At 40.9% G+C, this 27,572-nt stretch overlaps 1 protein-coding gene across 2 annotated transcripts in view; it reads right to left on the reverse strand.

The window, feature by feature from the left end:
- Positions 1 to 27,572, reverse strand: part of FAM120C (family with sequence similarity 120C) — a 165,017-nt gene that overhangs the window by 104,453 nt on the left and 32,992 nt on the right. For both annotated transcript variants that reach the window (XM_040266048.1, XM_040266049.1), the window contains exons 2-3: positions 5,608 to 5,854; positions 4,285 to 4,367 (exon numbers count right to left, since the gene is read on the reverse strand). In XM_040266048.1, the coding sequence (XP_040121982.1) occupies positions 4,285 to 4,367; positions 5,608 to 5,854 (330 nt within the window). The remainder of the gene's footprint in view (positions 1 to 4,284; positions 4,368 to 5,607; positions 5,855 to 27,572) is intronic.

Below are 27,572 nucleotides of genomic sequence, written 5' to 3' on the forward strand. Positions count from 1 at the left end.
CTTTTTTTTTTTTTTTTTTTAGGCTCACTAGTTCAGTCGCGCTGTGGGGAGGGGGGGATGCTGTTTTTGAAGACAATGATCTACTTTTCTGGTTGCCTGATGTCCTCTCCCTGCATTCAGAGGTTGTTTTGTGGAGTTTGCTCCGCGCTGAAATGATCTTTTGAGGAATTTGTGAGGGAGAAAGTGGTCTTCCCTTCCTATTCCTCCGCCATCTTAGGACCGCCTCAATCACCATTAGAGAATTTAAAAAAGAGAAGTGACATGATTTGAGTCAGTTTTTAAAATGACTCTGGCTGTTGCACTGGGAATAGATTTGGGGCTGTGGGTGAGAGGTCTTGGGACATGAAACAGTGAAAGCAGAAGACCAATAATTAGTAAAGTGGTATAATAATCCAGGCAAGAATGATGGCTGTGAAAATGGTGAGAACTGGATATATTCTGAAGGAAGAACTGATGGCATTTCCTGACCAGAAGAGAGGTGGAGCAGGAGTAAGAGAAAAGTCAAGGATGACTCCAAGCCTTTCAGGCTGAGCAACTGGAAGGATGAAGTTGCTGTTAATGAAAATTAGGGAAGGCTGTGGAAGGAACAGGTTTAGGGGAAAGATCAGGAGTTTCCATTTGGATGTGTTTCTTTGACAAGTTTAGTAGGCCATTAGATATCGGGAGCTAAGAGTTCAAATGGGAGGTCAAAGCTGGAGACATATTTACGAGTCATTAATGGACATATGGTATTTAAAGTCATGACACCAGATGAGATCAATCACCAAGGCAGTGTGTGTGGAAAGAAGAGAGAAAGGACTGAAGACAGAACTCTGGGACACTCCAAAATTAAGTACATAAGACAAGGAAACAGCAAAGGAGACAGAAGCAGCAGCTAGTGAAGTAGGTAGGACTCCAAGAGAATAGGGTCCTTAAAGCCAAGTGAATAACATGTTCTCAGAGAGTGAGCAAGTGGGTCATATACTGCTGATTAGTCAAGCAAGATGAAAACTGAGAGGTAGCCATTAGATTTATTAACATCACAGTCACTGGTGACTGCTGAAAACAATTTCAGCACAGCAAGTTGAAGAGAGAACAGGGAAAGGGGATAGTAAACAGCTAAAACATAGGCAACTCTCTAGAAGAGTTTGCTAAAAGGGAAGAAGAAATATGGAGCAGTAGCTTGGGTGGAGGGAGTGAAATCAAGAGCAGGTTTTATTTTTTCTGATGGATGCATGCTTATGCATCTGATGGCAAAGAGCCAATAAGAGAGGGAAAATGATGTGGGAGAAAGAGGGGAGAACTTCTGAAGTGATGTCCTTAAGTTAGTAAGGAGGCATGGATTCAGCATAAGAGCAGAAGGGTTGGCCTAAGACAGGAACAGTGACAGGTCATCCAAGGCAGGCAGAGCATGCAGGTGAGAAGTTGAAAGGGTGGGACCTGGTGGAAGTTTTGCTCCCATTGCTTCAATTTTCTGAGTGAAATATGAAGCCAGATCATGAGCTGAGAGTGAGCAAGGAAGGAGAATTAGAAGCTTGAGGAGAGAAGAAAAGATGTGAAATAGACAGACATCTAGGAGAGTGAAAGGATTAGGGAAATATAATACCACCACCAACTTACACTACCACAAGAAGTATATGACAGCACCAGTCTCAACACAGCATTGACAGGAGTGGGTAGACTAATCTTTCAATATTTTCTAAACTGTTAGGTTAAAAAAAAATCACACTGCTCATTTAATTTGCATCTCTGATCACTAGTGAGGTTTAACACCTAGTCATATTATTGGCCACTCTAGTTCCTCTTTTGCGGAGAAGGCAATGGCACCCCACCTCCAGTACTCTTGCCTGGAAGATTCCATGGACGAACCAGCCTGGAAGGCTGCAGTCCATGGGGTCGCTGAGGGTCAGACACGACTTCACTTCACTTTCGACTTCACTTTCACTTTTCACTTTCATGCATTGGAGAAGGAAATGGCAACCCACTCCAGTGTTCTTGCCTGGGAGAATTCCAGGGACGGGGGAGCCTGGTGGGCTGCCATCTCTGGGGTCGCACAGAGTCGGACACAACGGAAGTGACTTAGCAGCAGCAGCAGCAGTTCCTCTTTTGTGAATTGTCTGCTTCTTCCCTTTGCTCATTTTTTCATTTACGAGGGTATTAGTATTAATATTTTTCTTCATAGGTTTGTATGAATCCTTAAGATAATAAGGGTGTAAGATAATAGAAAACATAAATTGTTCTCTGACCGCAGTTCCTGGCATAGAGCACATAAAATCTTTGTAATTTCCTAGGTGGTAAGAGCACTCCACAGGAAAAAACCATAGCCTTGACTAGACGGACCTTAGTTGGTAAAGTAATGTCTCTGCTTTTGAATATAATATCTAGGTTGGTCATAACTTTTCTTCCAAGGAGTAAGTGTCTTTTAATTTCATGGCTGTAATCACCATCTGCAGTGATTTTGGAGCCCCCCAAAATAAAGTCTGACACTGTTTCCACTGTTTCCCTATCTATTTCCCATGAAGTGACGGGACCGCATGTCATGATTTTCGTTTTCTGAATGTTGAGCTTTAAGCCAACTTTTTCGCTCTCCTCTTTCACTTTCATCAAGAGGCTTTTTAGCTCCTCTTCACTTTCTGCCATAAGGGTGGTGTCATCTGCATATCTGAGGTTATTGATATTTCTCCTGGCAATCTTGATTCCAGCTTGTGTTTCTTCCAGTCCAGTGTTTCTCATGATGTACTCTGCATAGAAGTTAAAGAAGCAGGGTGACGGTATACAGCCTTGACGTACTCCTTTTCCTATTTGACACCAGTCTGTTGCTCCATGTCCAGTTCTAACTGCTGCTTCCTGACCTGCATACAAAATTCTCAAGAGGCAGGTCAGGTGGTCTGGTATTCCCATCTCTTTCAGAATTTTCCACAGTTTCTTGTGATCCACACAGTCAAAGGCTTTGGCATAGTCAATAAAGCAGAAATAGATGTTTTTCTGGAACTCTCTTGCTTTTTCCATGATCCAGCAGATGTTGGCAATTTGATCTCTGGTTCCTCTGCCTTTTCTAAATCCAGCTTGAACATCAGGGAGTTCACAGTTCACATATTGCTGAAGCCTGGCTTGGAGAAGTTTGAGCATTACTTTACTAGCATGTGAGATGAGTGCAACTGTGCGGTAATTTGAGCATTCTTTTGCATTTCCTTTCTTTGGAATTGGAATGAAAACTGAGCACCGAAGAATTGATGCTTTTGAACTGTGGTGTTGGAGAAGACTCTTGAGAGTCCCTTGGACTGCAAGGAGATCCAACCAGTCCATTCTGAAGGAGATCAACCCTGGGATTTCTTTGGACGGACTGATGCTAAAGCTGAAACTCCAGTACTTTGGCCACCTCATGCAAAGAGTTGACTCACTGGAAAAGACTCTGATGCTGGGAGGGATTGGGGACAGGAGGAGAAGGGGATGACAGAGGATGAGATGGCTGGATGACATCACTGACTTGATGGCTGTGAGTCTGAGTGAACTCCTGGAGATGGTGATGAACAGGGAGGCCTGGCATGCTGCAATTCATGGGGTCGCAAAGAGTCAGACATGACTGAGCGACTGAACTGAACTGAACTGAAGAGCACTCCTGTGCTCAGGATCCTCCCAGACCTCATCCTATGTTATCTCTTCATCTGGCTGTGCATCTGCATCCTTTATTATACCCTTTGATAAACTGATACATGTAAGTACGTATTTCCCTGGGTTCTATGAGGTGCTTTAACAAATTTATTAAACCTAAGAAGGGAGTCGTTGGAACCTCAAAACTATAGCTAGTTGGTTAGTAAGACGCACAGGTGATAACCTGGGCTTGCAACTGCTATCTGAAAGTGTGGGGGGTGGGTGGGGCGGTCCTTGGAATTGAGTCCTGAACCCGTGCAATCTGACACCATCTTCAGGTAGTAGTGTTAGAATTGAGTTAAGTTGTAGGATACCCAGCTGGTATCACAGAAAATTGTTTGGTGCGGGGAAAACTCCCCACATATTTAGTGACTAGAAGTGCCAAAAGTGAAGTACTCTGTGTGACAGTAGTAGTAGTGTGAGAGAGAGGAACACACAGGGAAGAAAGACACAGAGGGGGATAACTAGATTTTTCCCTATACATTAGGTAGAAAACCGAGTTTCTCCTTTTCAAGAGTACTGACCATAATTATAAATTTTTTCTAAGTATCTGAAATAATTTAAGCCTAATGAAAGATTTACTCTATCAAAATTCCAATCAAAACGTTATGTCCTCTAGGCATGGATGCACAGGCAGGAAATGGGGCACATTACCTTAAGTGATGCAAGGGGATGTTCTGGTCCCAAGAGGCTCCAGTGAAAAGCAGCCAGGTCCTCATCTGGGAGAATGTGGTTACCTATAAAGTATATCTGTCATTTATTGACTGTACAAATGTTTTCTTAGACTCTCCAGGCCATGAAGGGACTTTGGGGAAAAAAAACAATCAAATAATTCATACATATCTATGTTCTTAATTTAACAACTACAGTAACTATGTTTGATTATCTACTATGAATCACATATATATATCATCTTTATAATAACTGTGTATGGTAATATTATCTCCATTTTTATAGATAGGAAAACAGGTTTGAGCAAGTCTCTTGACTTTACCCAAGGTGCCACATCTAATAAGTGCCCACACCAGTCTAAGAATCTAGGACTGTCTGGCTCCAAAGTACATGCTATTTTCTGTCACCTGGTTATGCTGCCTTTTATAATAATAGCCACCATCTGCTGACTGCCTACTAAGTGCTGGGCATTTTATATATCTTATTTCATTTAATCTTATCAATAACACTGTGAGGTATTATTATTCCATTTCACAGATGAGGAAACTGAAACCAGGAGGTGTAACTTCAGTGATTTGTCCAAGGCCTAATTCCAAAACTTGTGCTGACTCCACTAGATTATCCAAGCTCAAATCCGTTGGGATTATAAACAGAGGTCACACCTGAGACAAGATATTAACTTTCATGCTGTCAGTACTTGGAAAACCAACTCAAACATAATCAACAGTCTGCAGTAACTTTGAAATACATTTTTTAAAGAAAAACTGATAGATGGATATAAAGACAGATATACGATAAAGCAAGTTTAGTAAAATGTTATTGGCAGAATACAGATGGCAGAAACAGGATTTCCAGAGCAAATTCTTGCAGTTTTGCTGTACTTTGGGGAATTTTCATAATAAAATGTTAGCACAAGAGAAACAAAAAGAAAAATATGTAGAATGATTTGTGTTCTTGATCTAAAGTTAAACAGTGGGGAAGAAATGCTAATGCTCTGAGTGGGAAACCAAAGTTGCCTAGGGTTAATAAGATATTTGGCCTAAGACGGTACTCTGCATAAAATACTTACAGAATGTAATGAAAGGAAAAGTTTTACAAGAATCAAAATAATATTCTGGAATATACTGTATTAATTCATAATAAAACATGTTGAGTTTCTAGTAAGAAGCCCCAAAGCATAGTGTTTGGCGTGCAAATTTTCAGAAGATAAATCCAACAGTGATAACCATTGCTCTGGTTTTCATCTCTTAACACTGAAAGAGGAAATTTATATGATCATTAGAGTCTGTTCTTTGGACCACCTACCTAGCAGTGCAGCAAATATGGGAAAATTCATCCGCTTCAGGCCTAGCTGCTTGGCCACCTCCTGCATCAGAAACTGGTTGGTGGTGAGGTTCTTTCCATTCCAGCTCAGCTTCAGAGCATGGGAACTATAGTAAGAAGGAATATTGTAGAGTGCATACTCGGAGTCATGGGCAAGAAGACCATGGAAGCCATTTTCCCTGAAAAAAGCCACCACTTCCAAATGGTGGTCTTCAAGGCTCTGAAAGACCTAGGAGGGAAAAAGAGAACACATCATGCAACAAAAGCTGACCTATATTTGGTTAAAAGTCAGAAAGGCTAGAAACTGAATTTTATAGTTTGTTGAAATTTAAGATTATATAAGACTGAACAGGGCTTCCCTGGTAACTCAGCTGGTAAAGAAATCTGCCTGCAATGCAGGAGACACCAGTTTGATTCCTAGATTGGAAGTTCCCCTGGAGAAGGGATAGGCTACCCACTTCTGTATTCTTGGGCTTCCCCAGTGGCTCAGATGGTAAAGAATCTACCTGCAATGCAGGAGACCTGGGTTGGATCCCTGGGTTGGGGAGATCCCCTGGAGCAGGGCATGGCAACCCACTCCAGTATTCTTGCCTGGAGAATCCCCATGGACAGAGGAGCCTGGAGGGCTACAGTCCATGGTGTCACAAAGAGTCAGACACAACTAAGCACAGCACAACACAAGGCTGAACAAAATACTCTAAAAATAAAGAAAGCCTCTCTTAGCCTAAACTGGATTATTCCTGTAAACACAGGCAGCATTATCCATTTGTCCATTCAAATGACCAGTTTTTTGACTCCCTGCATGGAACTATGGCCTGAAGCTCTTTAAAAGAAAAATTAACATGGTTTATAGTATTTAAGTTTTTACTTTAAATAATAATAGATGAGAACTTTATTAGAAAGATAATAAAGCTACTATATATTGCTTAGTACCTTCTATATACTGTGTGTGCTTTATATACATTATCTCATCAACAGAACAACCAAGGACAAGGCAGATATAGGTGAAAAAACATACAAGTGGAAACAGACATAGAAAGGTTAAATAACATATAACTAGAGCCTGAATCTAAGTTCATCTAACTGTTTTTAAAAAATCCCTGCTCTCTTAGGAGCACCTTGGCCCACAGGGCACCTAAATAGGGCACTTCCAACAGTTAGAAGTCAGAAACTTCACTCTATTTTAGAAATGGAAAAACTAAAGCTGCGAGAGGTTGGCTGCCCCCAAAGTTGCATAATGAGGGTGTATACACAGGATTCAAACCCAAGCTGATCTGACTCCAGAATGCACACTTCCCATTGTACCAGGCTTCTTCCTGGAGAGCATTATTTTTAATGTAATAGGGGCAGACTGTTAAGTGCCCTTCTTGTGCACACATCTATTGCTCTACATAAAGGATACTAAAATGATCTGCATACTGGTTCTGCCACACTAAGTTCCTTGACTGCAGAAACTTTATAATCTCTGTATTCCTGGCTCCCACATAAGATCTGATGCATTGCAGTATGAATAATAGTTACTAACAGATACTGAACATATACTGTGCTAAGTAATGTTCCAATTACTTTACATGTATTAATTCATTTCATACTCAAAACAATCCAATGAGGCCATAACTATTATCTCCATTTTACATCTCTAAGGTCACACAGCTGGAAGGAATAAAGCCTGGAGTTTGTCTCCAGAGCCTACAGACCTTGATAATTTTGTTGAACTCAACTGACTTAATTTTTAATTTAAGTTTTAGAGGAATGGTAGTTCTTCTGGTGGAAAAGGCAATGGCAACCCACTCCAGTGTTCTTGCGTGGAGAATCCCAGGGATGGGGGAGCCTGATGGGCTGTGTGTTTATGGGGTCGCACAGAGTCAGACGCGACTGAAGCGACTTAGCAGCAGCAGCGGCAGTTCTTCTGGAGTCTGACAGGAGTTTCAATGCATTAAGCTTTCTCTAAGCTATGGAAAGAGGCTCTAGTTGCAGTAGAGAGCCATGTCACATATTAAGTCACAGCAGACGGAGGGACACTGGTAAGCAAGTAACAAAGCAAGGTCTGTATTTATTTGATATCCAGGCAAAGGAAGCAAAAAAACCTTACTTTGCGCCACAACATATTTATGTCTAGAGTTACAATTAACTCCAGATGGGTCTGGGAGTACAGTTTTGGGCTGTCCCCTGGTGACAGTTTCTTCCAGCATATACCTCTCATACCAGTCACTGACTGAGCATCCATCTACATTATACCAGGCATAGTGCTGACTGTGATATGTTTTTTCTCATCATCAAAACCTGACCATGTTGGCATTCTAAGTCCTGTGGTTCTGGTAAGGAAACTGAGGCTCAGAGAAGTGATGTGGCATGTTCAGGGCTACAGAGCTGGGAAACAGGAACCCAGATCAGACTGACACCAAAGCCCATGCTCTTTCTACAACAACACATTACCTTTAGCTGGTGTGCAGTTGATTATGCCACCATCCAAGTGATTTCAACTCTAGAAAGTCAAGGACTAGTGATCTTTAACAAATCTGATGGCTCTCATAAGGAATATAAATCACAATCACCTGGAAAGCATTTTCAAAATATACAAACCTGTGCCTCACCTCAGATCTGCTGAAACAATCTCCTGGGTGTGACTGGAATGCCTATATTCCAAGACTAGCTTCCAGTAGGTTCTGATGCACACTCCTAATTAAGAACCATTGAGGTAATCTACTCATTTTTGGAGGTATAACTGACATACAGAATTATTACATATTTAAAGTGAAAGCGAAAGTCACTCAGTCATATCTGACTCTTTGTGACCCCATGGACCAATAGTCCATGGAATTCTCTAGGCCAGAATACTGGAGTGGGTAGCATTTCCCTTCTCGAGGGGATCTTCCTAACCCAGGGATTGAACCCAGGTCTCCCAAATGAGAGAGTCATTTCCTAGGCAGGTTGATAAGAAGTCTAGGGGTCCCCAAGGAGAGAGGGGTCTTGAATTTTCGAGGAGGAAGAAAGGACAAACATTTTTTCCTCTACATTCCGTAGGATTATATAACAATAATGTATCCTGCCTGAGGACAGTCTCTGGATTAAACCTTCTGGCTAAACCTGTTATCTTAAAATGTAAATTATGGGAGTAGGTCTGGTGAGGTCTTTACAACCTCCAGACATTCTTTTGATTCACTGGAGAGTATATAACTCCATTGCTAACACTAGTAAGTGGGTACTCTTTCTGCCCCCTTCTGATGCCTATGTCAGAAGCTTTCTCTCTCCCCTTTATACTTTGATAAAACTTTATTACACAAAAGCTCTGAGTGATCAAGCCTCATCTCTGGCCCTGGATTGAATTCCTTTCCTCCGGAGGCCAAGAATCCCAGCGTCTTTTCGTGGTTCAGCGACAACCTTTCTTCTTGGGGGCTCGTCTGGGATTCTTCAGGACACGGTAAGGATGCTTGGAGCTCTAGTTCTTTGTTCTCCTAGCGAACACGTTTTCTGGTGTACTGTACTAACTCTATGGTGTGCTTGCGTGAATGAAATGAAACACCCTGCGCAAAGCAAGTGAGGAGCTCTGCTCTGCGGTTCCACAGTGACTTCATATGGCTTATGGCAGAAACGTGTCGGGGGTTTATACTGACCTGTCAATGCCAAAAGGCACCCAACATCTCTCCTTGGAAATTAGAAGGATGAACCTAATCTGTTGGATCATAGACTTTCAAGGGACTTGTGATCTATGCTGTTACTGTTTACTATGACTAGGTCCCAAATTTGGAATGGTAGTCAGGAAGCGCCTAGCCTCACTAGGAATCAAAAGTTCGGAAGTTAGGTGGAGCTCTAGCTCCAAGAGCATCTCTGAGGTTAAAGATTACTCAGATTGGAACTACAATGTCTTTTTTTTTTTCCCCTTTGGTAATGCTGGCTCTTAGTGGACCAGAGGAGGGTCTTATACTGCTGTGGTGACGCTTGGAAGAAACATCTCAGTTTTATGTTTGTATCAGTCTTATTGTGGTCAGGAGTATACTCAGGGTCGAGCACAGGCACTCAGGTGATGAAAGATGTTTCCAGCGGTCTTAGCCTGGGAGGCATTCTGGAAGGTTACTCTGATTGCACCCTGGGTGGCATCAGAAGCAAGCAAGGTTTTAATGGTGAGGAGCTGGACGATAGCCAGGGATGCCACCAGGTCTACCCCTGGTGCATCTCCACCCTGTCTCAGTGGTAGAACCGGGAGGGACGAGTAGGTCACCTGCGTCGGTAAGGGAGAGACTAAGTCCGACCAGAGAAGGAAAGCTTTGGTGTAAAGTCTGTCTACACCCCTATCTAGAGCAGGGAGGGACACCTCCAGTAGAAAGATGGTGCTGGTCCCTTTTTTTCTCTCTTACAGATGGGAGCTAACAATTCCAGCCTCACTCCTTTGAACTGTATCCTGAAACACTGGTATAGATTTCATCCCCAGGGCTTTAAGAAGACACACCTGGTCTTCCTATGTGATACTGTATGGCCATGGTACCCACTGGAGGACAGCGAACGGTGGCCAGTTGGAGGTCTCTTAAGTATAATACTGTTTTACAATTAGATCGGTTCGGTAGAAAACAAGGGAAGTGGGTAGAAGTAGCATATGTGTTGCCCTTTTTCTCTGTGAAATATGCCAGACTTATGTCCTAAGGGTATAGATTTGGGTGTGACTCCTTTAGCTCCCTGCTGTCCTCCTACTTTGCTAGATGAGATGGAGGACAGGACACAAAGAGATAAAGAAAAGTAGGTTTCTCCAATCTATCCCTGGGATCATAAGTGGAGAGCAGCCAGAGACTGCGGAACAGCCACACAAGCTGTTTGCCTCTTCATGAAGCACCCACCAGGAGAAATAATCGGTCTATGAGAGTTAATAAGCCTTTTTCTTATCAAGAAATACAAAGTATCAAGAAGGATCTGGGAGACTATTTAGAGGACCCAGAAAAATATATTAGAGCTTTTAAAGAAAGGTGTTACTTTGCTGTATAACCTTACTTGGAAGGATGTGATGTATATTTTGGGACAAATGCTGACTTCTGACTCGAGTTTTGGGAAAAGCAGTTGCCTACAGAGATGAATGGCTTGGTAATGAATCAGTAGGGAAGAGGGAGGACGAGATAGCGGCCCTCCCCACTGGGAATCAGGTGGTCCCAATTACAGAACCAGACTGGGACTACAACACAGCTAAAGGAAGATGGGATCAGAGTCATTTTGTCAGATGTATTCTTGAAGGACTCAGGCAGGTGTGTGCTAAGCCTTTAAACTACGGCAAATTGGCAGACATAGAGCAGGAGGAGAAGAAAGCTCATGGTAAATTCCTAGATAGACTGAGAGAAGACCTTCGCAGATTCACGGAGATTGATCCCAAAAGTGAAGCGGGAAAAGTGATCTTAAAAGATAGATTTCTCACTCAGTCGGCTCCAGATATCTGCCATAAGCTATTAAAACAGGCATATGGACCAAATCAGTCTTTAGATACTCTGTTACAACTGGCTCAGATAGTCTATTATGGTAGGGAATATGAGGAAAAGAAAGAAAGGCAGAAAAAGACAAACTGGCTGAAGCCCTTGTAATGGCTGTTAGAACCGATCTTAAACAGCCTGAGAAAAATGCCCAGAGGGACCCAGGTGAAAAGGGATGGGCTTGCTATTACTGTGGAAAGGAGGGACACCTCAAGCAGAATTGTCCTCAGGCATCTAAGTCGCCCCTAGCTCCATGTCCGGTGTGCAAAGGACCAAACTGGAAGAGAGACTGCCCCCAGAGGCGTAGGTTTCAGGGGTCAGAATCTCAAGACAATCAAGACTGAAGGTGCCTGGGGGTCCCCACACAAGCTCCCTGCTAATTACACCTGAGGAACCCTGGGTATTAATAATTATGGGGGGCCAATCTATCGATTTCCTTTCAGATACTGGGGCAACTTACTCCATGCTTACTGAAGCCCCTGGCCCACTTTCTCCCTGATCCACTTCCGTAATGGGACTATCTGGATGAGCCAAAAGGTATTACTTCAATTCTTCTGTAAGTTGACTTTGTGCTATTTTCACACGAGTTTCTGATCATGCCAGAGTTTCACTCACCCCTTTTGAGGATGGATATACTGAGCAAGGTCCATGCCTGTTTTCATGATTATAGAGCCCTCTATTTCTCTAGCTTTAATTGAACAAAATGTAAATCCTAGAGTATGGGCTGATGGAAAATCTGTGGGTCTATTCCTGTAGTTGTCAAGCTCAAAGACCCACACTTATAAGAAGCAGTATCCACTGAAACCTGAGGTTACTGTTACTGCTGCTGCTAAGTCACTTCAGTAGTGTCCGACTCCGTGCAACCCCATAGACGGCAGCCCGCCAGGCTCTCTCGTCCCTGGGATTCTTCAGGGCAAGAACACTGGAGTGGGTTGCCACTTCCTTCTCCAATGCATGAAAGTGAAAAGTGAAAGTGAAGTCGTTCAGTCGTATCCGACTCTTATTGACCCCATGGACTGCAGCCTACCAGGCTCCTCCATCCATGGGATTTGCCAGGCAAGAGTTCTGGAGTGGGGTGCCATTGCCTTCGGGTTAGAACCCATTATTGAAAATTTAAAGGAGCAGGGACTATTAATTCCCTGTAACAGTCCATGCAACACTCCTATTTTGGGTATAAAGAAATCAAATGGTAAATGGAGACTAGTTCAAGATTTATGAATAATAAATGAGGCTGTAGTTCCTTTACAACCTGTGGTGCCTAATCCTTACACTCTACTGTCTGAAATTCCTGAACGAGACAAATATTTCTCAGTAATTGATTTAAAAGATGCCTTCTATTCAGTGCCTTTGGCAGAGTAAAGTCCATTTCTATTTGCCCTATGCAACCAGCTTCTCAGTTAACTTGGACAGTTTAGCCCCAGAGATTTCTTGACAGTCCTCACTTATTTGGAAAAAGTTTGTCACAGGATCTACAAAATTTTATAGCTCCGAAGTGGTGGTGTTACAATATGTAGATGATATTTTGCTCTGCTGAGACAGAGGAAGCTTGCTCACAAGCCTCAGAAGATTTCTTAAACTTTCTGGCAGGCTGCGGTTACAAGGCATCAAGGGAAAAGGCTCAGCTTTGTCAACAATCTGTTAGATATTTGGGCTTAATCATATCAGAAGGGAGTAGGGCCATAGTCCCCAAGAGAATTAAACCCATACTAAATCATCACCCCTACCTATGACTTTAAGACAATTGAGAGGGTTTTGGGGAATCACAGGTTACTGTCGCATTTGGAATCCAGGTTATGGGGAAGTTCCCCGGCCTTTATATAAACTTATAGCTGAAACTCAGCAGGCCCAAACCGACAAACTGGTTTGGTCTCCAGATACACAAAAGGCTTTTAAGGTTCTTCAGACTGCTCTCCTGGAAGCTCCCACTCTGAGCTTGCCCACAGGGTCAGAATTTAATTTGTCAGTGAAAGAAAAGGTACGGCCTTGGGAGTTTTGACACAACCCTGAGGGCCTCACCAGCAACCTATTGCTTATCTAAGCAGAGAATTAGATGTAATTTCACGTGGGTGGCCTCACTGCCTAAGAGTAATTGGGGCAGCAGCTTTATTGGCACCTGAAGCTTAATGGATGAAACCTTACTGTACTGACTTCTCATGATGTGAGTGGAATCTTAAGTAAGGTTAATATTTGTATGACAGACAGTAGGCTTCTTAAATATCAGTTATTGTTATTAGAAGGACCAGTAACTAAGCTTAAAGTTTGTGGAAATTTAAATCCTGCCCTTTCCTTCCTGAGAAGGAAAATGAAACACCTGATCACGATTGTTCCCAATTCCTAACCTTAAACTATGCAGCTCGGCAAGATCTAATGGATACCCCATTAGACAATCCTGACATGGAAATATTTAGATGGCAGTTCTTTTGTTTGGGATGGAAAGCGTAAAGCAAGTTACTCTGTGGTGATGGCTGAACAGGTTTTAGAAGCAAAATCTCTCCCCTAGGGAACCAGTGCTCAGTTAGCGGAACTTGTGGCTCTGATCCGAGCTCTAGAGTTAAGCAAAGGGCAGCAGGTAAATATCTACACTGATTCCAAGTATGCTTATTTGACTTTACATGCTCATGCTGCAATATGGGAAGAAACACAGTTTTAAAACAGCAATAGGAGAACCTATTAAACATTTCAGAGAGATCGAGAGACTTTTAACTGCTATATATTGTCCTAAAGAAGTATGTTATGCATTGCACTGGACACAACAGGGATGGGAGTAAAGTAGCTGAAGGTAATCAGCCGGCTGATTGTCAAGCCAGAAGAGTGGCACTTTAGGAAACCCCTTCACTACAGACGGCTTTGATCTGGGTAGGTCCTGTGGAATAGGAAAAACCACAATATATTGAGAGAAATTTAGAAAGATATGAGAAAAGAGGAGCAAAGATTACTGATAAAGGATGGTTACAGTCTGAGCATGGACAATTAATAATTCCTGAAAATGCTCAATGGACAATTCTTAAGGGTTTACACCAGAGTTTTCATTTGGGTACAGAGAGTACTTAACAGATCGGTTCTTGTTTGTTTGAAGGTAAAAATGTAATGAAAATGTTAAAGAATATGATCAAAAGGTGTGAGGTTTGTCAGAAAAATAACCCAAAGACTGAAAAGCTAGCAAAATCTGGATTACAACGAAGTGGAAAGTATCCTGGAGAGGACTGGGAAATTGATTTTACTCATATGCCAAAAGCTAATGGGTATTCTTGCTTACATGTTGGGTGAATACTTTTACTGGAAGGATTGAGGCTTTTCCCTGTCATAGTGAACAGGCTAAGGAGGTTATAAAGATTTTAATCCATGAAATTACCCCAAGGTTTGGGCTGCCACGGAGCCTTCAGAGTGACAATGGCTCCGCCTTTAAAGCTGCTGTAACTCAGGGGGTGTCTAAAGCTCTAGGAATAGAATATCACTTACACTGTTCCTGGAGACCCCAATTCTCAGGAAAGACTGAAAAAGCTAATGACATTCTTAAGAGACGCAGGAGAATTGGATTAAAGTCCTATCCATAGCTTTAATGAGGGCTCGAACTGCCGCCAAAAAGGAGAGACTGTCCCCCTTTGAATGTATTTATGGAAAGCCTTTCTTATGCACAGACATTGTTATAGACCCTGAAGCCTTGGAATTAACTAGTTATGTAACTCAGCCTTCAGTTTCTCAACAGGCATTAACAGAACTCCAGGAGACGACTGCTGACCCAGCTTCTGAGTCAAGCAAGCCTTTATTTGAGCCAGGAACCGAGGTCCTCATAGAAACATAGGGGTCTGGGGGCCCATCCCTCGAGCCCCTCTGGGAAGGCCCTTACCAGGTTATTCTTTCTTCTCCCACAGCTGTCAAAGTGCCAGGAACTGATTCGTGGGTACATCACACTCGAGTTAAGAGGTGGCACCCTGACCAGGATTAAGTGACTTCATTATATGTCTTTACTTTCTATGCTCTGACTTTGTACTTTTCAGATGGGCCTGCTAATCTATGTGAGCCTACTTCTGCTGACTCCACAAGTCCTGAGTGTGCTGTTTGATCCTCAAGACAATGCCTTCCTGACCTGGGGTCATTCCTACTCTGAATTCCACAATCAGTCTAACTGCTGGGTCTGTGGAGTGCTCCCCTCTTCATCAGTGGAAGGCTTCCCGTGGTGGACATCTCCACTTCAAGGAAAAGACTTTCTCCAAGTCTGCAAATACCTTCAACAACAATCGCATGTGATGCCTCTTCTTAAACTGATTACACCTAACAACCTTAAGATGGACTGATGTAACTATGGACATAATGTGACTTTTCATTTTAACTTGGTTTAATGACTATTTTGCCTTACGTCTGTAACTGTATAATGGGGTTTTCTAACTGTCTAAAAGCTTTTAAGTTACAAATCGTTGTCCAAGTCACTCAGTCCTGTCCAACTTTTTGTGACCCCATGAATTGCAGCACGCCAGGACTCCCTGTCCATCACCAACTCCCGGAGTTCACCCAAACTCATGTCCATCGAGTCAGTGATGCCATCCAGCCATCTCATCCTCTGTTGTCCCCTTCTCCTCCTGCCCCCAATCCACCCAGCATCGGAGTCTTTTCCAATGAGTCAACTCTTCTCATGAGGTGGCCAAAGTATTGGAATTTCAGCTTTAGCATCAGTCGTTCCAATGAACACCCAGGACTGATCTCCTTTAGGATGGACTGGTTGGATCTCCTTGCAGTCCAAGGGACTCTCAAGAGTTTTCTCCAACACCACAGTTCAAAAGCATCAATTCTTTGGTGCTCAGCTTTCTTCACAGTCTAACTCTTACATGACTACTGGGAAAAGCATAGCCTTGACTAGATGGACCTTTGTTGACAAAGTAATGTCTCTGCTTTTTAATGTGCTATCTAGGTTGGTCATAACTTTTCTTCCAAGGAGTAAGTGTCTTTTAATTTCATGGCTGCAATCACCAGCTGCAGTGAATGTGGAGCCCCCCAAAAATAAAGTCTGCCACTGCTTCCACTGTTTCTCCATCTATTTCCCATGAAGTGATGGGACCAGATGCCATATTCTTCATTTTCTGAATGTTGAGCCAACTTTTCCACACTTCTTTCACTTTCATCAAGAGGCTTTTTAGTTCCTCTTCACTTTCTGCCATAAGGGTGGTGTCATCTGCATATCTGAGGTTATTGATAGTTCTCCCAGCAATCTTGATTCCAGCTTGTGTTTCTTCCAGCCCCGTGTTTCTCATGATGTTCTCTGCATAAAAGTTAAATAAGTAGGGTGACAGTATACAGCCTTGACATACTCCTTTTCCTATCTGGAACAAGTCTGTTGTTCCATGTCCAGTTCTAACTGTTGCTTCCTGACCTGCATATAGGTTTCTCAAGAGGCAGGTCAGGTGGTCTGGTATTCCCATCTCTTTCAGAATTTTCCAGTTTATTGTGATCCACACAGTCAAAGGCTTTGGCATAGTTAATAAAGCAGAAATAGATGTTTTTCTGGAACTCTCTTGCTTTTTCCATGACCCAGCGTATGTTGGCAATTTGATCTCTGGTTCCTCGGCCTTTTCTAAAACCAGCTTGAACATCAGGAAGTTCACGGTTCACATATTGCTGAAGCCTGGCTTGGAGAATTTTGAGCATACTTTACTAGTGAGTGAGATGAGTGCAATTGTGCGGTAGTTTGAGCATTCTTTGGCATTGCCTTTCTTTGGGATTGGAATGAAAACTGACCTTTTCCAGTCTTGTGGCCACTGCTGAGTTTTCCAAATTTGTTGGCATATTGAGTGCACCAGTTTCACAGCACCATCTTTCAGGATTTGAAATAGCTCCACTGGAATTCCATCACCTGCACTAGGTTTGTTCATAGCGATGCTTTCTAAGACCCACTTGACTTCACTTTCCAGGATGTCTGGTCTTTACAACCTCCAGACATTCTTTTGATTCATTGGAGAGTATATAACTCCATTGCTAACACTAGCAAGTGGGTACTCTTTCTGCCCCCTTCTGATGCCTATGTCAGAAGCCTTCTCTATCTCCTTTATACTTTAATAAAACTTTATTACACAAATGCTCTGAGCGATCAAGCCTCATCTCTGGCCCTGGATTGAATTCCTCTCCTCCGGAGGCCAAGAATCCTGGCATCTTTTCATGGTTCAGCAAGAACCTTTCACACATTACAGGCGGATTCTTTACCAGCTGAGCCACAAGGGAAGCCCAAGAATACTGGAGTGGGTAGCCTATTCCTTCTCCACCGGATCTTCCCAACCCAGGAACTGAACAGGAGTCTCCTGCATTGCAGGCAGATTCTTTACCAACTGAGCTATATTTAAAGTGCACATCAAAGCTATATGATATACATATGCCCAATTACTCATTTTGCTGCTTAAGCAACTAGCCCCCTAGAAAGGATAGATGACTTGACAAGGTTACCTAGTTAATCTGTAGAAGAACCAAGATTAGAACAAAAGTCTCCTGATGCCAGGTATAAAACTTCCTTCACTGGATATTCTGGGGTAAATAATGGAAAACAAGAGAATAACAATAATATCATAATTCCCCAGCACCCTACTGCTACCACGCTAGTTTCCTAGCTACCCTTCTCCAATATTACTGTTTCCTTTTCTTTGCTCCCTTGGTTTCCCTGCCTAGAATACCACACTGCCTCTCTTTTCCAATGTTCCAAATACTTTCCATAGGCCCCCTCTTACATGATTTCTTTCCTCTTAACTCTTACAGCACTGAGACAGTTGACACCATCAAGGAAGTAACTCAACAATATTATCACCTGCCAAGTTGTAAGACCACAGATTTCTTCTTACTCTCATGTGTATCCTCCACAGTCCTAACCAACACTTAGAAAGGACATAGAGCTGGGGTTGACAGAATAGCAAAGAAAGGCCTACACAGGTTGTAAAAAGGGAAAGCAGCCCTGGCAAATAATAGGGCACTATCATCTGAGTATTTTGACTTCAACAATAGACGTACCAGTGTCACTGGGAAAAGTCTGCCTGGACTGCAGTTTATTTAGATATCAAGTAGCAAAGTAATATTGGGTATCCCACTCCAGTACTCTTGCCTGGAAAATCCCATGGACAGAGGAGCCTGGTAGGCTGCAACCCATGGGGTCGTGAAGAGTCAGACACAACTGAGTGACTTCCCTTTCACTTTTCACTTTCATGCATTGGAGAAGGAGATGGCAACCCACTCCAGTGTTCTTACCTGGAGAATCCCAGGGATGGGGGAGCCTGGTGGGCTGCCGTCTATGGGGTCACACAGAGTCGGACACCACTGAAGTGACTTAGCAGCAATATTGGGTATCAACTGAGTACCTACTATGTACCAGGCACTGTTCCAAGTACACCTCATGTCTATTAACCTTCCAATAACATCATGATGCATTATTATCTCCCTTTTACAGATGACAGAATAACAAGGCTCAGAGGTTGAAGAACTTGACCAAAGTCACACAGCTAAAAAATGAAGCTAGCCAATATGCACATGAAAAGATGTTCAACATCATTAGTTATTAGAGAAATGCCAATCAAAAAACCTCAATGAGAAACCAATTAAGACATACTAACATGTCTATAATTTTTAAAATGTAAAATAACAAGAGTGTGGAGAAACTGGAATCCTCCATACATTGTTGGTAGAAGTATAAAATGGTGCAGTCACTTTGGAAAACAGTCTGGGAGTTCCTCAAATGGCTAACATGGGGTTATTACACGATCCAATAATTCTACTCATAGATGTACATATATAAGAGAATTAAAAACATACGTTCACATAAAAACTTGTACATTAGTGTTTGTAGCAGAATTATTCACAAAAGTCAAAAATGGAAACAACCCAAATGTCCATCAACTAATAAACAGATAAATAAAAGAGTATATTAATAAAAGGGAATGGTATTCAACCACAAAAAGGAATGAAATGCTAATTCATGCTACAACATGAATGCATCTTGAAAAAATTATAAAGTGAAAGCAGCCAAATACATATTTTTTAAAAATTTATTTGGTTGCTCCAGGTCTTAGTTATGGCACTTGGGATCTTTAGTTGTGGTATATGGGATCTACTTCCCTGACTAGGTATTGAATCCTGGCCCCCTACTTTTTCAGTGTAGCACCTTAGCCACTGGACCACCAGGGAAGTACCCCAAACAGACTTTTATATAAATTGTCCAGTATAGGGAAATACACAGAGATGGAAAGATAGTGGTTGCAAGGGACTGGAGGAAGGAGACTTGGAGAAATGCTAGCAGATACTGGGTTTCCTTTTGGGGATGATAAAAAAGTCCTGGGATTTGATAGTGGTAATAGTTGCACAACTCTGTGAAGAAACTAAATGACACTGAATCATATACTTTAAAATGGTGAGTTTTATGGTGTGTAAATTATATCTCAGTTTTTTAAAAGTGGAGTTAGGATTAAAATTTAGCTCTGCCCACAAATCCTAAGCTCACTAACTCACTTTAAAAGCTTTTGATTATGGAAAATTGAAAAACAGAAAGGTAAGGAGACTAGCATAATGAACCTTCATGACACCATTATCCAGTTTCATATATCAATGTTCAGTCATTCTTCTTTCATCTACTTTCTTCTGTCTGGCATTTTTTAAATATAAGTTTTTACTGTGAGAAGAAAAATCACACAATATAAAATTTGCCATCTTAACCATTTTTTGAAGTGTATAGTTCAGTGTTAAATATATTCACCTTGAGACAGAGCTCTAGAAACTTTTCATCTTACAAATCTGAAACTTTACACCCATTAAACAACTCCCATTCCCCCTGCCTCAGCCCCCGGCAATCACCTTTCTACTTTCTGTTTCTATGAATTTTACTACTTTTGGGGGGAGTCATACAGTATTTGCCCTTTTGTGATTGGCTTATTTCAACTTAATGCTTTCAAGGTTCATCCATGTTGTACCATGTAGTAAGATTTTGCTCCTTTTAAGGATGAACAATATTCCATTGTATGTATATACATTTTTTTTCTCTATCTATCAATGGACATTTAGGTTGCTTCCATTTCTTGGCTACTGTGAATAGTGCTGCTATGAACATGGGTGTGCAAATATCCCTTTGAGATTCTGCTTTCAGTTCTTCTGGATAAATACCTAGAAGTGGAATTGCTGGATCATATAGCGATTCTATTTTTAATTTTTAAAGGAAACCCTGTATTGTTTTTCATAGTGGTTGCACTGTTTTACATGCCTGTCAACAGTACACAAGGGTTTCAATTTCTCTACAACGTCACCAACACTTATTTTCCTTTTTAAAATAGTAGTTATCTTAATGAGTATGAAGTAATAGCTCACTGTGGTTTTGATTTACACTTTTCCAATGATTGGTGATATTGATCATCTTTCCATATGATCATTGGTCATTTTTGGTACACTTGAAAGCAAGTTTCAGATATCAAACCACCTCTAAATACTTCATTATGTATCTGTAACAGAGACTTAAAAATGACAAACACAGTACTATTATTTCACTGAATAAAATTAATAAGAGTTTTTAATAATACCCTGTCTCAAGGAGTTCTCTGGTAGCCTAGTGGTTAAGATTCCAGGCTTTCACTGCCATGGCCCAGATTCAATCCCTGGTCAGGGAACTGAGTTCCCAAAAGCAGCATGGTATGGCCAACAAACAAACAAAATATCCAGTCCTTATTCTATTTTCCATGACTGCCACAAAAATATCTTTTAATAGTTGGTTTGTTCAAATCAGAATCCAAATAGGGTCCACATGCTGCATCTGGTTGATATGGCTCCCAGTTATTAATTTATAACAGTTGCCATTCCCTTTATTTAAATGCAATTTATTTACTGAAACAAAATATACCCTAATTTTTTAAATTACAAAGGTAATATAGATTATTCAACAAATGGTGTTGAGATAACTGGATATTTACTTGAGAAAAATAAGGTGGATCCATTCTTCACACATTAACTTGGATAACCATACAAATAATAGAAGACATCATAGGGTAATTTAAGAAAAATAATTTCAGTGGGTAAAGTTTAAGAATAAGAGAAAACTCACTATGTAACAGCAAAGAGAAAGATCAATCCTCTTAAGTATATAAAACAAGCCATTTCTGCTTGGGAAAAGCCAATGTAAATAAACTCAAGAGATAAATGACAAGTTGTAAAATAATTTGAAAGCATGGTACAGAGGACTAACTTCTCTAACAGAAGGATAAAAAAATCTAATAACCCAGGAGAACATTTCATTTAAAAAGGAAGCATAAACAGATCTTAGGGAGATTAGCTCAAGATGGTGGAGCAAAAGGACATGGACTCACCCCTTCTTGAGAGAGGACCGGAATCACAACCAACTGCTGAGCCACCATGGACACAAAAACACTGAAACCCACAAAAAAAGATACCCTACACCAAAGACAAAGGAAAAACCACAGACAGACAGTAGGAAGGGCACAATTGTGACAGAATCAAATCCCATACCTGCCAGGTGGGATACCCACGAACTAGAAAATAATTCTACTACAGAAGCTCTCCCACCAGAGTGAAGGTTCTAAGCCCCAAGCTGGGCCTCCCAGCCTGGGGGATTGGCAACAGGAGGAGTTCCTAGAGAATACAGCTTTTATGGCCAGCTGGATTTGACTGCAGGACTTTCCCCACAGGACTGGAGGAAACAGAAACTTCACTCTTGGAGGGCACACACAAAGTACTGTACGCATCAGGACCCAGAGGAAAAAAAGCAGTGACCCCATAAAAGACTGGGCCAGACCTACCTGCTAGAGTTGGAAGGCCTCCTGTAGAGGTGGGGTGGGGGGCGGTGCTGTGGTTCACTGCAGGGACAAAGACACTGGTGGCTGCAGTTCTTGGAAGTACTCACTGGTGTGAGCCCTTGGAAATCTTCGATTATCCCAATCAAACAGCCTGTAGGCTCCAATGCTAGGTTGCTCCAATGCTATTTTACAATTTGTCAGCCAAACAACCAACAGGGAAGAAACATGGCCCCACCCATCAGCAGACAAATGGACTTAAGTTTTACTGAGCACAGCCCTGTCCACCAGAGAGACAAGACCCAGCTCTACCCACCACCAGTCTCTCCCATCAGGAAGCTTGCACAAGCCTCTCAGCCTCATCAACCAGAGGGCAGGTAGCAGAAGCAAGAAATACAATCCTGCAACCTGCAGAAAGAAACCTATCACAGAAAATTAGACAAAATTAAACAGCAAAGGATAATGTCCCAGATGAAGGAACAAGATAAAAATCCCAGAAAAACAACTGTGTTAAGTAGAGACAGGCAACTTTCTGGAAAAAGACGTCAGAATAATGATAGTGAAGATGATTCATCATCTTGGAAAAAGAATGGAAGCAAGGGTCAAGAAAATGCAAGACGTGTTCAACAAAGACCTAGAAGAAACAAAGAACAGGGATGAACAATTCAATAACTGAAATGAAAATTACACTAGATAGAAGAAATCAATAGCAGGATAACTGAGGCAGAAGAATGGATGGATAAGTGACTTGAAAGACCAAATGGTGGAAATCACTGCTACAAAACAGAATAAAGAAAAAAGAAGGAAAAGAATGAAGACAGTTTAAGAGACCTCCGGGACAACATTAAAGCACCAATACTCACATTATAGGTGTCTCAGAAGGAGAAGAGAGAGAGAGAAAGGATCTGAGGAAATATTTAAAGAGACACTAGCTGAAAACTTCTCTAAACATGGGAAACAGTCACCCAAGTCCAGGAAGCACAGAGACTTCCAGGCAGGATAAACCTAAGGAGGAACACACTGAGACACGTAGAAATCAAACTGAAAAAAATTAAAGACAAAGAAAAAATATTAAAGCAACAAGGGGAAAACAAGAAATAACATACAAGGGAACTCCCATAAGGCTATCAGCTGATTTCTCAGCAGAAATTCTGCAGGCCAGAAGGGAGGGGAACAATATATTTAAAGTGATGAAGAAAGGGAAGCAAAAGCTAAGAGAATTCAGCACCACCAGATCATCTTTGCAACAAATGCTAAGGAACTCCTCTAGAAAGGGAAGAGACCAGAAAAAAACAACCTTGTACATGTATAGGTTGCACATCTATCTATTGTATCTATATCAAAACCTCATGGGAACAGCAAACCCAAAAACTACAAGAGATAAAAATACAAAAAAGAAAAAGCAACCTGAATACAACACTAAAGATGGTCATCAAACCATAAGAGAGGAGAACAAGAGTGGAATAGAAGAAAAAGACCTACAAAAACAAACCCCAAACAGTTTAGAAAATAGCAACTGGACCATATATACTAATAATTACCTTAAATGTAAATGGATTAAACACTCCAACCAAAAGACATAGACTGGCTGAATGGATACAAAAGTAAGATCCAAATATATGTTGCCTACAAGAGAACCAGTTTGGACTGAGGGACACACAGAAAGAAAGTTAGGGGATAGAAAAAGGTATTCCACGTGAATGTAAATCAAAAGAAAGCTGGAGTAGCAAAATGTATATCAGATAAAATAGACTCTAAAATAAAGACTGTTATAAGAGACAATATATAATGATCAAGGGATCAATCCAAGAACCCACAAAAATTATTAATATATATTCACCCAACATAGGAGCACCTCAATATATAAGGAAAATACTAACAGCCACGTACATGTACAAGAGCACAACAGTAGTGGGTAGTAACAGTAGTTAACACACCACGCTCATCAGTGGACACATCATCCAGACAGAAAGTGAATAAGGAAACACAGGCCTTAAAAGACACAATAGATAGGATGGACTTAAGTGATATTTATAGAGCATTCCATCTAAAGGTAGCACAATACACATTCTTCTCAAGTACACATGAAATATTCTCCAGGACTGACCACATGCTGTAAAAATTGAAATCATATCAAGCATCTTTCCCAACCATAATGCTATGAGATTAGAAATAAACTACAGGGAAAGAACTATAAAACACACAAACACATGCAGGCTAAATAATTCTATTAAATAACCAATGGGTCACTGAAGAAATGAACAAGGAACTCAAAAGGGAAGTACAATGATCCAAAAACCATGCAATACGGTAAATGCAGTTCTAAAAAGGGAAGTTTAAAGCAATAAAATCTTAACTCAGGAAACAAGAAAAATCTCAAATAAACAACCTATACTTACACCTAAAGCAACTAGAATAAGAAGAACAAACAAAATCTAAAGATAGTAGAAGGAAAGAAATCATAAAGATCAGGGGAGAAATAAATGAAATAGAGACAAAAGAAAATAATGACAAAGATCAATGAAACCAAAAGCTGGTTCTTTGAAAACAAACAAAACTGACAAACCTTTAGCTTAGGTTCAGCAAGAAAAAAAGGGAGAGATCTGAAATCAATAAAATTAGAAATGAAAAGGGATAAGTTACAACTGACACCACAAAGATATAAAATATCATAAGAGACTACTACAAGCAACTATATGCCGATAAAATGGATAACCTCGAAGAAATGGACAAATTCTTAGAAAGGTACAATATACCAAGCCTGAACCAGGAAGAAATAGAAAACACGAACAGACCAATCACAGGCGCTGAAATTGGAACTATGATTAAAAAACTCCCAAGAGTCTAAGACCTGATGGACTCAGAGATAAATTCTATGAAACATTTAGAGAAGAGCTAACACCTATCCTCCTGAAACTGTTCCAAAAAAACTGTTTAGGAAGGAAAACTCCCAAACCCATTCTATGAGGCCACCATTACCCTGATATTAAAACCAAAGAAATACACCACACACAAAAAAGAAAACTACAGGCCAGTAATAACTGATGAACATAGATGTAAAAATCCTCAACAAAATACTAGCAATTCAAATACATTAAAAAGATTATATACCATGATCAAGTTGGGATTTTCTATGCAAGGATTCGTCAATATTGGCAAATCATTCATTGTGACACCCCATATCAACAAATTGAAGAATTAAAAACCATATGTCATCTCAATAGGTGCAGAAAAAGCTTTTAACAAAATTCAGCACCCACTAATGATTAAAACTCTCCAGAAAGTGGGCCTAGAGGGGAACCTCTCTCACTGTAATAAAGGCCATATAGAAGAACTTACAGCTAATATCGTATTCAATGGTGAAAAGTTGAAAACATTTCCTCTAAGATCAGGAACAAGACAAGGATGTCCACTCTTGCCACTTTTATTTAACACAGTTTTGGATGTTCTAGCTACAGCAATCAGAGAAAAAAAAAAATAAAAGGAATCCAAATTGGAAAAGAGTAAGTTAGACTGTCATTGTTTGCAGATGGCATGATCCTATACATAGAAAATCCTAAAGATGCTACAAGAATAGTTATTAGATATCATCAGTGAATCAGGTAAAGTTGTAAAAAGGTTACAAAATTAATACACAGAATGCTATATACTAACAGTGAAAGATCAGAAAGAGAATTTCAAGAAACAACCCCATATACCATTGCATCAAAAAGAATAACACGCACAAGAGTAAACCTACTGAACAAGACAAAAGACCTGTACTCCCAAAACTATAAGGTGCTAATTAAAGAAACTGAAGAGGACACAAAGAGATGAGAAGATATACAACGTTCTTGGCTTGGAAGGATCAACACTGTCAAAATTACTATACTATACAAGGCAATCTACAGATTCAATTAAATCTCTATCAAATTATCAATGGCATTTTTCACAGAAATAGAGAAAAAATCTTAAAATCTGCATGGAAATGAAGAAGACTCCAAATACCCAAAGTAGTCTTGAAAAAGAAAAATGGAGCTGGAGGAATCAGGTTCCCCCAGATCAGGCTATACTACAAAGGTATAGTCATCAAAACAGTATGGCACTGGCACAAAAACAGACATTAGATCAATGGAAGAAGACTGAAAGTCCAGAAATAAACTCTAGCACACATGGTCAGGTAATCTATGAAAAAGGAAGCTAGACTGCACAATGGGAAAGACAATTTCTTCAATAAATGGTGCTGGGAAAACAGGACAGCTGCATGTAAAAAGGAAATTAGAACACTTTAACACAATACACAAAGATAAACTCAAAATGGAATAAAGACCTAAATGTGAGAGCATACACTATAAAACTATTAGAGGAAAACATAGGCACAACATTCTATGACATAAATTGCAGCAAGATTTTTTCAATCCATCTCCCAGAGAAATGAAAATAAAAACAAAAATAAACAAATGCAACCTAATTAAACAGAAAAGCTTTGCACAGCAAAGGAAAACATAAACAAAATGAGAACACAATACATAGACTGAGAGAAAATATTCGTAAATGAGGTGACCAACAGGGGATTCAGTTCAGTTCAGTTGCTCAGTCATGTCCTACTCTTTGTGACCCTATGGACTGCAGCACGCCAGGCCTCCCTGTCCATTGTCAACTCCCAGCGTTCACTCAAACTCATGTCCACTGAGTCAGTGATGCCATCCAACCATCTCATCCTCTGTCGTCCTCTTCTCCTCCTGCCCTCAATCTTTCCCAGGATCAGGGTCTTTTCAAATGAGTCAGCTCTTCACATTAGGTGGCCAAAGTATTGGAGTTTCAGCTTCAACATCAGTCCTTCCAACGAACATTCAGGACTGATTTCCTTTAGGATGGACTGGTTGGATCTCCTTGCAGTCCAACGGACTCTCAAGAGTCTTCTCCAACACCACAGTTCAAAAGCATCAATTCTTCAGTGCTCAGCTTTCTTTATAGTCCAGTTGTCACATCCATACATGACCACTGGAAAAACCATAGCCTCGACTAGACGGATCTTTGTTGGCAAAGTAATGTCTCTGCTTTTGAATATGTTGTCTAGGTTGGTCATAACTTTTTTTCCAAGAAATAAGTGTCTTTTAATTTCATGGCTGCAGTCACCATCTGCAGTGATTTTGGAGCCCACCCCCAAAATAAAGGTTGCCACTGTTTCCAGTTTCCCCATCTATTTGCCTTGAAGTGATGGGACCAGATGCCATAATCTTCGTTTTCTGAATGTTGAGCTTTAAGCCAGCTTTTTCATTCTCCTTTTTCACTCTCCTCTTTCAATTTCTTTAAGAGGCTCTTTAGTTCTTCTTCACTTTCTGCCATAAGGGTGGTGTCATCTGCATATCTGAGGTTATTGATATTTCTCCCAGCAATCTTGATTCCAGCTTGTGCTTCATCTAGCCCAGCGTTTCTCATGATGTACTCTACAAATAAGTTAAACAAGCAGGGTGACAATATACAGCCTTGACGTACTCCTTTTCCTATTTGGAACCAGTCTGTTGTTCCATGTCCAGTTCTAACTGTTGCTTCCTGACCTGCATACAGATTTCTCAAGAGGCAGGTCAGGTGGTCTGGTATTCCCATCTCTTTCAGAATTTTCCACAGTTTATTGTGATCCACACAAAGGCTTTGGCATAGTCAATAAAGCAGAAATAGATGTTTTTCTGGAACTCTCTTGCTTTTTCCATGATCCAGCGGATGTTGGCAATTTGATTTCTGCTTCCCCTGCCTTTTCTAAAAC

The sequence above is a fragment of the Oryx dammah genome, unplaced genomic scaffold, assembly GCF_014754425.2.
Source record: "Oryx dammah isolate SB20612 unplaced genomic scaffold, SCBI_Odam_1.1 HiC_scaffold_23, whole genome shotgun sequence".
Classification (NCBI taxonomy): Eukaryota; Metazoa; Chordata; class Mammalia; order Artiodactyla; family Bovidae; genus Oryx; species Oryx dammah.